General features: G+C 44.1%; 1 protein-coding gene across 2 annotated transcripts in view; it reads right to left on the bottom strand.

The window, feature by feature from the left end:
- STAB1 (stabilin 1) overlaps positions 1-11,669 on the bottom strand; it is a 55,594-nt gene extending 43,925 nt beyond the window's left edge. The window contains exons 1-7 of one of the 2 annotated variants that reach the window (XM_063411924.1): positions 11,560-11,669; positions 10,359-10,494; positions 4,819-4,955; positions 3,264-3,379; positions 2,103-2,188; positions 987-1,056; positions 101-196 (exon numbers count right to left, since the gene is read on the bottom strand). In XM_063411924.1, the coding sequence (XP_063267994.1) occupies positions 101-196; positions 987-1,056; positions 2,103-2,188; positions 3,264-3,379; positions 4,819-4,955; positions 10,359-10,433 (580 nt within the window). In that variant the 5' untranslated portion in view covers positions 10,434-10,494; positions 11,560-11,669. Of the gene's footprint in view, positions 1-100; positions 197-986; positions 1,057-2,102; positions 2,189-3,263; positions 3,380-4,818; positions 4,956-10,358; positions 10,512-11,559 lie in introns of both variants that reach the window. The other variant, XM_063411925.1, reaches the window with a different exon arrangement.
- Between the last annotated feature and the right edge of the window lie 746 nt (positions 11,670-12,415).

Consider the following 12,415-nt stretch of genomic DNA (forward strand, 5'->3'; position numbering starts at 1 on the left):
ATTCCCAACCTGTCCAGTGCCTCCCTGCCCCTTTAGGGACACCCCAGCCCATCTCACAGGTCTGCTCCCCCAGCCCCTCTGCAGCCAGCAGTGTGCTTACCTTGGTCACACCTGGGGCCTGTGTAGCCTCCGTAGCACGTGCAGCTCCCGTTCCCAGCGACGCCGCTGTCGCATTCCCCGTGCACACAGTCACACTCTGCAAGGGAAATCCAGACAAAGCTTCAGCCCTTCGCTGCCAGGAAATGCACAGGGCTCCAGGAACACACTGGCCAGCTGCCATGGGACTTGGCATCCTGATTTCCCACCAATAACCCATTAGCTCCTTTTAAAATTTGGCCGTGCCAGTCAGAGCTCTGAGAGGGTAAATTGCATGTCCTGGGCTCAAGAAGATGAGGTAAGAGCAGCCCTGAATGCAGCTCCTAGACCAGCTTTTCAGGCGTGTGTTTGAACACATGAGCACAACCACCAAGATCACACCTATCTCACCTGTGTGGACACAAGGAAGCAGGAGCTAGACAAAAAGGACTCCTGTAGCATCCAGGCTGCACTGCCCATGATTCCCTTCCCAAAATGCCATACATGAGAGGCAGCACAGTGTGTAATCAATTTTTTTATAGAGGGCAGCAAGGAAGAAGCTGGGAGACAAGTGGAACTGTTATAGGAGCCTAAAAAACAGTTGGGAAGTGAGTGTGGGTTGTTTCAGGGATGTAGGTAATGGCCTGTCTAGAAAGAGAGAGGAAAGTGGGATAGCCCTGGTAAGGAAGGGGAGAGAGAAAGAGATTTACAATAGGAAAAATGGACTGTTTGAGTGAGAGACTGAGAATCATTTATTTAGTGGGACAGTGCAGAAGGATAGCTGCTATTGAGCGCTGCCAGCTCTCTGCCACTTTTGCCCTCTCCAGCACCTTCCTCACTCATCCTCTTCCTACTCCTTCCTTGTTCTCAGTTATTTCTGTGGAGGTTTTACTAGAATGTCTTGTTCTTACCTGACTGACAGCCTGGGCCAAAACGATTTTCATCCCGGCAATTCTGGCAGCCATACCCACTGTATTGCTCCTAGAAGGGCCCCAAAATGTGCCAGAGATTATTTTTTTATATCACTCTATTGTTTATATCACTTTTATTGTTTTATATCACTCTAATGTTTCATCATTATAGTTTAAAGTCTCTCCCCATTTTTGATTTTCTGTGACATCTGAAGCAACACAGTGAAGAAAACTGATCTGTTCAGTGCTCCAGTACCAACCGGCCCCCATGGCAGAGGATATGCCAGTATAAGCTGACACACAGAGGGTATGCAGATGTCAGGAAACTCTGGTGGGCACTGAGGAAATAATGTGCTAATTAGAGACAGACAGGAATGTTCCAGCTGGCTCCTGATATCTCTCTGGAAAAGGAATCTGGAATTCATTAAGAGCAGTAGGATTTTTTACATTGATTTTACGGGGTTCAGGGACCATCAGCATACATTTTAGTTGATATAAGGTGTCTTTGAGTTAAATCCAAAACCAACTGTTCTCAAAGACGAGTCCAAGAGGTAGGATTTGATCTGTTAATTAAGAATACTGTAAAAATATACAGTTCATCAGGGGAAGTTTCAAGTCTGACACTGATTCATTGCCCTATACGTTTTAGAAACTTCATTCTATTCAATTCAAATGTGCAGGAATTGTTTGGTTGTACTAAGTCTGGAGTGGTAAAGAAAAATAAAAAAATCTGCCCTAAGTTCTCTTTCTCATCTCTCCTGCTTTTCCTGAGAGAGGGAGCCTCTGCCTACCTGGGTTCAGCTCATTAATAGGGCTTCTTGCAGCCACAGACAGCCACAATTATTTCAACTGATCAGGGGTTGAATTAATGCAATTCTTTCCTTATTTCACCCTTGACATTATTACCAGCTGCACACCATCACCAATAGTGTTTTAGTGCTACTGCTGACAACACAATTGCTGCAGGAAAACCACAGACACTGATGCTGGCATGAAAGGAGATGCAAAGGCAATCCAGGCAGAAGGGCAGCCTCCACCCAGGGCACCTGCACAGGCACCACACAAACAACTGCCTCTGACAAAGCACACCACTCCCAGGGCAAATCATGCACTGACCTTGCAGATGCAGGTCCCATTTTGCTGTATACCATCCAAGCATGTCCCATGGCCATTGCAGGGATTTTCAGAGCCACCTGGACACTCTAGCAGGTAAGAGACAGGACAGATAAGATTAAATTGAACAACCAGCACCTTTTCATCTCCTCCTGCCCCAGCTCTGCAAAACAAAGGCCTTTTCACCAGCAAATTATCCAGCACGCCTAACACTGGCCCAGAGGTGAAAGGTATAAGGAAAAGTCCCAACAAGCCATAACTAAATTTCAACAAAGGCACTGAAACATTTTTTGAGGTTGCTGCTGCCAGCAGCACCAAGAGGTGAGGACAGTTCTGGAACTAGGAACAGAAAGGAGCCTGCTTTGCAAAGACACCGAGCATTTTCAGCTCTCCTTGACTTCATGAAGAGCTGGAAGTGTGCCCAGAAAACAGGGTCCCCACATCTTTACAGTGGGGTACCTCCAAATTCTGAGGACTATTTCTGATAATTCTGAAATCTGTGATTTCTCTGAGGAAACTAGTTGCTCATTGAAAGCCAGTATGAGAACAGGCTCAAGCACTCAAACAGTCTCCCATTTTCTGCAGAACTGGAGGGAGTCTTTCCATATCCCGTCAGACAAACGTTTGAGAAATGTTTAGCTTAGTAGATCTTGCTTTTGGATTTTTGAGACAAGACAAAACCAATTCTCATTACTTGGCATACATCTGAGTGGGAGTTTTAGGATGGTTATTTTCACCTCGGGTTGGAATTGCTAAGTGTTTTCTGTGGCTGAACAGCTGACTAGCTCCAGACTGTAGAGCAGCACACGTGGCACACGCGCTGCAGACAACAGGGATATCGGAAAGATCTTCCTCTTCCTTTGGAAACTTTTGCAAAGAGGAACAAAAACATCCCTTTCCAAAAGTTTATTTTTATAGAGGAGACAAAAGGAAGTTCCACCACAGGAGGTTATGTTATGTGTTAAATGTAAGGGGATTCAACTCATCTGGAGCAGAGATTATGCACTGAACAGACAGATATGCTCCCAGACAGATAACGGAGACCTTGTGAGTGTTCAAGGAATAATGAAAATCAATCACTTCAATATATATTTAATGCCTCCTATTAAAACTGGTTTGACCTGTTCAACAGCTGCAGGTTGTTGTAAAACCCCCAAAACTTACCATAGCACTCTGTACCCCAGAATCCTGGACAGCACTTTTTCTCCTCAATTTCCTTCTTACACGCGTGATGGCACCCTGGCAGGGAAAGGGTATTTTCTCCTAACTTGACAGAGTATCTTAAAAAGAATAATCCAAGATCATGATTATACCACAAATCCAGCACAGGACTGCTGGAGGGTTTCTAGGCAATCACTCTGCAGCGCCCTGAGCTCTGAAGGAGGGAAGGGCCCTCATCCCCTGCTCCATGCACACACACAAGAGATTTCACTCCAGTTATGTCTTCTCTAAAGAGTCCCATTGATCTGAACCTCAAAGATTGGTTAGAAGAAACCTGTCAGGGACTGGGCATGAGACAGGGTCTTGCATCAGGATGGAAACTTTGGGTCCTGAAGGGTTAAACAGCACAGAAACAAAGTTAGGATTTCCAGGGTGACTCAGCATTTGACTTCATATCTAAAATAAGTTTGAAAGCACAAAATCTCCTTTCAGGACTCATCCCTTTCTGTCTTTTACTAAAGATTTCAGATCAAAATGCTGTAAATCTGGATTTAATAGCCATATTATTCACAGATTCTCTAACAAATCTTGGACAAATGCCTTAAATCCCTCAAAGAAGCATCTTCTTTTCAACCCTTCATCCCTCCCCTCTACACACAGGGTGAGTCCTTGGTGGCAGTGCCTCTTGTTCTGCACGTACATGCTACAAAACTATTCTTGGGTCTGTCCAACCACCACCACAAGAGTAGATAACACACAGAAAAGCTGCATAGACTCACATTATTCTTACACTTCATTTTATTTTTGGCACCACATCCTTCCCAAAAGGAACTTGGAAATTGTCTCAATAGCATTGCTGTTTTGGCTTCCATCTGACTCCTGTGTGTGTGCAAAAACTGCTATCAACTGCAAAACTGCCACTGCTATTTTTAAAGTATTTTGAGGGAATCAGACAAAGAGCAGAAATTGGAGCTGTATATTAACAGTTAACATTCACTGTTGAATACACACACAAACAATAATCTATAGTGTTTCGTTTTACAAAAGCCTCCTAGTAAATTCAGTTTTCCTTAATTCTTTTCCTAGCAGCCAAGCTCAACAGAGTATGAGCAAGGAATACATGAACAAGCAATTGTAATAAAGTGAACTAGGAAGGTTAAAAGTTCAGAGGATTATTGCTGGAAGCTGGGAGGATATTAAAGGGGAACTATCATTATATTATTTTCCTAATAAGCCACTAAGGAACTCTGGGTCTGAAACAGGTTTCTATGCTAGACAGACCTCTGTTAAATTGGTAGAGCAGCATTAGCAATCTCGTTGTTTAGGGCAAGTTAAAAGGTTATTGTCATTTAATTTGTTCTGTGTATATAGAACCTGCCCGGAAAACGTCCATGGGATTTGCAAGGAGACAAAAGCAACAATAATAGGGGCAATAAACCCATCTGAAAACAAAACTCTGTGGACCTTTATAGCTCAGAACCATGTGTGTGTCCTCCTGAAGACACACTCTACTCCCTGCATAGAAGGGCTGCACCAAAACACAGGAAACAGGCCTTACCTGCAGCCCCTCACCCCTGATCTTGGGGTGATCTTGAACCAGCCTCTTGGACACAACATTTTAGGCACTGCAGCACAAGAAGTACATGCTGTATTCAAGGTGAACTTCGTCATGACATTGCATCGCATGGATCTTAACTTAAAAAGAAAAAACAGAACGGAAATAGCCTCAGATTAAATGGTTATCCTAGGCACTTATCTTGCCAATCTTGTAATATCTGTATCGAGTTGCACCATTTGTTAGATATCACTGGGGAGGGCAGTGGCCAGTGCAGCTGCTGGGAGGTACCACACACTGCCATGGACTAAACGCCCCTGCCATGGTGCTGCATGCTTGGATCTCAGCTAGAAGCAACAGGGCAGATCACAGCTATCTTATCCTTCCCCTAAAACCCACAGGAAATATTCTAACCATTTCTAAAACAATCACAGAACTGCACTGCTAATATCAGCTGATCTTTGACAAACATGTAGTAGTGGTGTGTGAGGACAAGCCCTAAATGAAAAAGCCTTGCCAGAAGACACTGAATTAAAAGGCAGCACAGCATTTGTCTTTTCTATGCCACTAATGAAATCCAGTTCGTTGCTGTTCCACAGGTCTGCAGAGCTGACTGTGTTAGTTCAGTCTATTTCCCAGAGTCAGGAGCTGCTCACAGAAATATTTCTCATGGCAATTGTCTGTGAGGAGGCACAGGGAGGTGGATGAAAAGGAAAGGAAACCTCTCTGAACACCTTGATGCTTTGACCCCAGGTGAGAAGGACTCCATAAACATTGGCACAGAGATCAGGTAGGACACTTGGATATATCTCATGGCTGGTGAATAAGTCAGCTAAGTCCTTCCACCCAGCTAGAATTACTTGAGGGGTTTGGTTTTCCTCACAGGGCTTTCCTGCACCCCTTGCTTCTCCAAGTGAAACACAGATGACAAAGTACAGCCTCAGAGTGAATGATCATCATCACCTGCCAAACTGTCATTAAAACTTGTGACTTTGCTCCAAAAGCATTTCCTTGAATTTCTAAACTTCTGGAAACAAGCAACTGCACAGAAACCTCATTGGTAATTTTGAAAAAAGACAGTATTTGCCACTACTGATGACAGAGAAGTTGGGAGGCATGAGCTGTGTATGCCCCAGAAGGTCATTGACTAGAAAAAACCCACAGAGCTCATCCCAACTGTGCCTCTACAGGTATTGTATTTTCTAAAAACAAAAACATTAGATCAAATTTTGGGAGGAGGCCTTGATCTGGAATTTCTACCCAATCCTAAACAACGCTGATAATGCAGCAGCCCTCCTGTCCTCAGAACTCCTTGTTTTGGACTTCCATCAGCAGTCTCAGCTTTGCTTCCTCTGAACTTAAGCCCAAATACATACATTTGCCTCAAGGCAAGGGAGGAAGTTCCCATCAGTTATCAAGAGCTCAGGAAGGCCCTCCCAGATGACTGGCAGTAGCCTCTGTCAGCAAAACCTCCTGAGAGATAACCCCCATGTCTCAAGTCCATGGAGACATGTCCCTGGAATATTTCCCAATTCCTTCCCTCTGATTAGAGTAGTTGAGCTTTCTCTCATATTTATGGATCCACCTTCTGCAACCATACATGCAGGAATGCTGCCCAGTGAAGGAAATTATTTCTGTGTCTGTGGTTGCCCTTCCCATGGATATTAACTTCTAGTTGTGCTTCTGAGGCTTTCCTGCCATACAGCAACCTCCAGTTCCCCGGCAGCAGAATCCCTAAGGAACCTCTTATGTCAAGGACTCCCTTGCATTACAAAGAGCTCAAAACCAATCTGGAAACCACCAAATCCATCTCTCCTGAAAGCACCAGCTTTACTGATATTATCCAGCAGAACAGAGACCAGCTTTGCTGTTCCTTATGCTTCCACCCACACAGAGCAGGCAGGGGAGATTTCCCATTTTTCACGGAACAAAACAGAGAAGACAAACAATATGGTTGAATAAACAAGGTGCTGCCTCCAGAGTACCACAGAGTCTCCAAAGATCAGCAGTGCCATTTATGAGGTAGGGAAGAAGTCCATCCAGCCATCTGATTGGATCTTAAATTAGGACTCCAGATTAAAGCTGGGCTTTTGAAAGGAGCCAGGTGAAGCCAGGCACATGGGTTTCACAGAACAGCACAGCTCCTGTCTTTTTAGTTCCACCAAATTCCCAGTGTTAGCCTTTCCTGAGACAATGCCTTGGAAAAAGGAATGGGAAGATGCCTGAGAAGAAATACAGATGTGGAGTCCTTCCTGTGAGTTAGAACTATGCCACAAACCTTTACCAGGTATCTGAGCCACCCTATCTCATCAAAAAGTCCAATAAACACTAGAGCACAAACCACTAAATTAAAATTCTCCAACCTTCTATTTCATCTGTACTTTCAGGCATCAGACACAATTGGTCCCTTAAATGTGTTCTCTGTCATGGTGGTGGAGGAAGACACCATTATTCATACATTATTCTATTTCCCTTCTCTTTCCTTCATCAAGTGGCTCCATTTCTCAATGGAAAGGAAGAGTGGGAGAGGTGGACGTCTGCCATTCCTCCATGTTGGCATGTTTAATTACTTGCAGACCTCTAAGACAGTTATTGTGGAATCCCCCCTACCCTACTGGGACACTTGATAAGCTTTAGGCAGCTTTCCAGTAAGACCTTCCCCTTTTTATATAGAAATATGCTTGTGTCAGCAGCAGCAGGCAGGAGGAAAGAGGAAGAAAAAGCTGAGTGGAAAAGTATTGAAAAAAAATCACTTCTAATTTGAGTGACAGAAGTGATGAAGCAGTCATTTTTCTGGAGAGTTTTGCTTCTTAGGAAAGCAGAAGAGGGATTCAAGGGACATAAATGCAACAGTCTGGATACTCAAATTCTGGAGAGGATGAAAGACAGACAGAAGTTTGAGTCAGAAGTGGCTCCTGGGGCACAGCCTCATGGAAAACAATGATGCACTGCTCCCTTGGGCTCATCTCTGACTGCTGTTTGTAAGTGCAAAGCCACTGGAAAGGAGGCAGCAAGAGGGAATATCTGTCCCTATGATGCAGCAGTGCTGCCTGGTGACAGTCACTGCTCTGGTCAGGTGATCTGAGCCTGGGCTGGGTCACAGTTTGTGTACAAAGGAACAGGAAAGGACTGGTGCTCTCAAACATCTCCAAAATGAAAAGAATTTTTTAAAGCAGAAGACAATCCAGCTGTAGCCAAAAGAAGTTAAGAGCCAGGGTGCCTCTGTCTTCCAGGCTGTGCTGTGCTCTCTCCCTGCACTCAAACACTTGTGCAAGAGCAACCACTGCTCTCTGCACTCAGCTGAGACACATCAAAGCTTCTGGATGCTGCAGGGTTTCCTTCCCTCCTCTCTGAACAGATGTCCCTCACTTCTCAAGTGCTTGTTTCTCATATTCCACCTCAAGAGAATAAGCTGGGAAGTATTTCGTAAGGGCTAGTTTCATTCCCCTCATTTTCACTCTTTATCTTTTCCTCCCAAGCCATAACACAAATCCTTCTGCACGGTAAAAATCTCAAGGAAGAAAGAAAAACATATTTGGACGTCAGTGTTCGGCTCCAACAATCCTGGGAGCCAGTTCTGGAAACAGCCATTATCTAATGAATCACCGAGTTTCCAGTGCATTTGTCCTTTACAAAACAGAGCTGTAGACACATGCTTGAGTCATTATAGCCATGTACCTCCCCAAGTAGCTCTCAATAATTCTTGAGCTGAACAGAGCAGCAGCTCCTGGACACACAAACCCTTCACACTTGTTCAGGGAAGACACTTTGTAGCACGAGTATGAACAATCAAGCTCAGAGATCACATAACATGAGATCTACTGTTGCTCTGTGTGTTTCCCAGCATCTCAGCTGCAGAGCACTGGAGACATGGGGATGCTGAGACCATTCTCCTCATTTTCCACCTGCCTCCATTCCTCCTCCAGCACAGCCTGGGACTGGTCTCCTCCCAGCAGAAAAACTTCCATGGTTCTCGCATCTGTGGCATCTTCCCCAGCCCACAGCAAGAGGTATAAAAACCCAAATCAGACTAACGAAGTTGCTGTCATGTTTGAACCATTAAAGCTGAGCCCTGAGGTAACATCACTGAAAAACAGCCAGCAAACAATCTCTCTCCTCTCTTGATGGCCCCTGTGAGCCAAGAAAAGCCTCCTGTGGAATCACAGCACTTTCATTCCAGTCAGATACAATAGGGTTTCTAAACTGTCAGAGAAGCCTTCATTAGATCCTTATTATTCCTTATCTCCCATTATAACCTTTCAAATGTTTCTTCTCTTTCTCCATAAAGAGGAAATTTTTGAGGAAAAAACTCTAAAAGGGAGCTATTCCTGGTTTAAATAAACTGCTTCAGAGGTGATTCAAAACATTTAACTTCTCTGTAAGGGGGTACTCACTACCTGATAATGTAACTGTTCCATGCCAAGCCAGACTCCCCAGTGACTACAGAGATCAACAGAGTGTCTCCAAGTAGAGAGACCTACATTTCCACTTCACCAGCTGAAGACATGAGTCCATGTCTCTGAACACAACCTGAAACTCATCTGCCTGGAACCCGCGTCTCCAGAGAGATGAAATCCACCCCTAGAGACACCTCATGTTTGTGCTCAAGTCACTGTAATGATCCTACCAGTCTTCCTAGTACTCATTTGTGGCCCTTTTGTGCAAGAGTCTATACAGAAGCTTCCACCCAAGGTCTGACACTGAAGCATCTTTCCAGTCCTCTGGCTTTTCCTAAATCAAGTCCTTAAGACTCACAGGTCTGTCCACTCCCCACAAGGCCCTGCTCTGTCATTCAAGACAAGACAACCCTCCACATGGTGTTCCCCTTCTCAAGGGAATTTCCAAATGCCCCCCACAACTCCAGGATTAGCAGGCCAGTTTATTCCTCCAACAGCAGGACACAAGGAAGGGGATGGCAGAAGCCAATATAATGTGAATTAGTGTGAATTCCAGCCCACAGGAACTGGGCTGCCTCACGGTGGAGTCTAGAGAACAGATCTACAAAGGTATCACACATTCTCCTAGGTGCTGCTGCTAAACACAAGAACAGACATGAAGGAACCAAAAGAAAACCAACAAAATCGAAATAAAATGGAAAGTATTCAACAGTCCTTACTGAGGAGCTTTTGGGAAATATACTCGAATCAAACAAACGGACAAATTGATGAGACTGTAAAACTTTTTTAAAGTAAAATTCTCCTGGGAAACTTATGGATCTGTCCTGATGAATACGAAGTTCCCATCCCACATACTGAAACTAGCAGAAGACAAAGATGTTGAGTATTTCCCTCTGATGTCGTTTCTTTCATGTTCAATGCTGAACACAGACACAAATTTAATCTGATTTAAAACTCAAGCAACTCTCTTCAACCTTATATTTAGTTCCTCAGTTAGGACTACAGAGAAGATACCTTGCAGCCCTACAGTTCTTACTGATTTTATTCTGCACCTAACTAAATGCAGATGAAAAAACGTGTTGTTTGCTACCATCCAAATATGAAGAACTGTTCAATGAACATTTAAACAAAGACCCGCAGACTTACCTTCTGACTCTGGCAGTCAGCTGTGGGAGTGAAGCATGCTGCTAGGAAGAAAAACAGCAATCCAGGAGGATGCATTTTCAGGCTTTCACAGGCAGGACCCTTCACACAAAAGGGGTGGCGAGAGAGGCTGCAATTTCTGTAAGATAACACCGCCTACTAAGAATCAGATCCAAGACAAACCAGAGGTTAAAAGTAAACAGGGAGAGAGCATTTTTGCACTGTGCTTTTTGGCTGCAAAGCCTTCAGAAATGGATCTGCTACTTCTAGCGTTATTTCTGAATCAACATAACCTTTTTCTTTCCATTCTTTTTTTAAATGCACAAGCAGAACTCCTTAGTAAAAGGTTTACTCAAAACAGGAACATCTACGGATTTCCTCTTACATATCAGTTCAAAACAGAAGGAAGGAAATCCTTAGTTTTCAACTAATTGGAATGAAAAGAGGTTAACTGTATGCTTAACAGAAGGCAAATCCAATGGGCAAACTTAAATACCATAAATCTGTGAAGGGTATGTTAATTTCCTTTTGCCACAGATGTGAATATGTCCATAACACCTCAAAGTGAAGGTAGAGCTGAGCACTGCCCATCCCAAATTATGCAAGAACAAAGAAATGCAAGTGTCAGGCTGTACTTTAGAGCAGGAATGGAGCACATTGCATCAATCAATCAATCAAGCACTTTGGGCAGGCTTTGATATTTTTTTAAATAGTTGACTTTCTTAGCAATAAAAGCTGATGCTATGGCAGCAATGGCAAAATTTATAATTTTCCAAATACTCTGCTGACAGCTTGATGAATCCAAGGAGCACTCAGAACACAGGAAAGTTCCAAAACAGGATTAAAAAAACCCCACACTAACTTGAGGCACAGTCTGCAATTTACATTCTCCTTTTGAACATTACAAAGAATTGATTATTGACAGATTTTCCACGGCCTTTGTCTCCCTGCACTGACAAGAGAACCCACTGTCCTGAGTGGTCTAAAGACTCCTTCTGTTGGCAACAAATCTCACTGAGCAATGAGGCACCTTCGTATTTTCAAGTCATTAACAGTACATGAAGATGCCTAAATGAAACCAGGACGGGGAGCTATTCTTGTGTTTACATAAATTATGAGAGCATTAATACTTTTTTGTCCCTGCATCCCCACAAAGACACACAAGCTGTAACATATGAGGTGTAATAGGAACCGCTGTACTTACTGGTGCCGTTAGCCGTGCTTTACTTCTGCCTTCATCCTACAGGGAAAGGCAGCATGATGAGCAGGCAGCCCTGCTATATATCCTGCACTAACAGGAAGCAGATAAGGCACACAACCATCCACTGCAACCCATGTGAGCAGCACCAGCCCACTGGTCAACCTGACAGCTCAGCCCACTTGTCCTGCCAGAGGACAAGTGTAGCCCTGGGACTGTCGCTGCCCAACTGGGGGCACTCCGTCAAGGTCAGAGGGCTCACACTGCTCTGGAAACCATTGGGTACCCTGAAGGTCTTTAAAGTGAGTAAGAGGTATCATGGCTCAGCCCAGCCCTGGTGGGATGGGAAAGTCACAAATGGACAGTGGGGACACTCTTGTAGAGAATGGAAGCTGTACTGTGTTTTCTTGGCCTGCAGTCATGGCCCTGAGCTGGCCATGGAAACACAAGAATGAGGCTGCTCCTCCGCCCCAGAAGGATGGTGAAGATTGTTGATGGTTTTTTCAAAAGCTGGCTGTACAACATAGGGATTAAGCTGCCAGCTGATACGTTTTTAAGGTGAAAATAGCTCACCCTGGGGCACTTGAAGATGCATTGGCTTCTAAATGGCTCAGTACTGAAAATGGTACAGGGCAAAAGACACACAAAGACTAATTCCAGAGCTTTCCACTGCTGCTTATCATCACTGTATCTGACCTACTGCAGGAGACCAGGAAGGGAGAGAAATGCAGGTGAAATTCCTGTCTGAATTAAATAAATCAGATTCATAGCAACATCAAAAGGTTCACAGCCAGCTTCTTTATCTGACCTCGCCTCAAATAAAGGCTAACAATACAACAGCAATACACAGGCTAAAAATGCA

This window comes from Prinia subflava, chromosome 14 (assembly GCF_021018805.1).
Source record: "Prinia subflava isolate CZ2003 ecotype Zambia chromosome 14, Cam_Psub_1.2, whole genome shotgun sequence".
Taxonomy (NCBI): domain Eukaryota; kingdom Metazoa; phylum Chordata; class Aves; order Passeriformes; family Cisticolidae; genus Prinia; species Prinia subflava.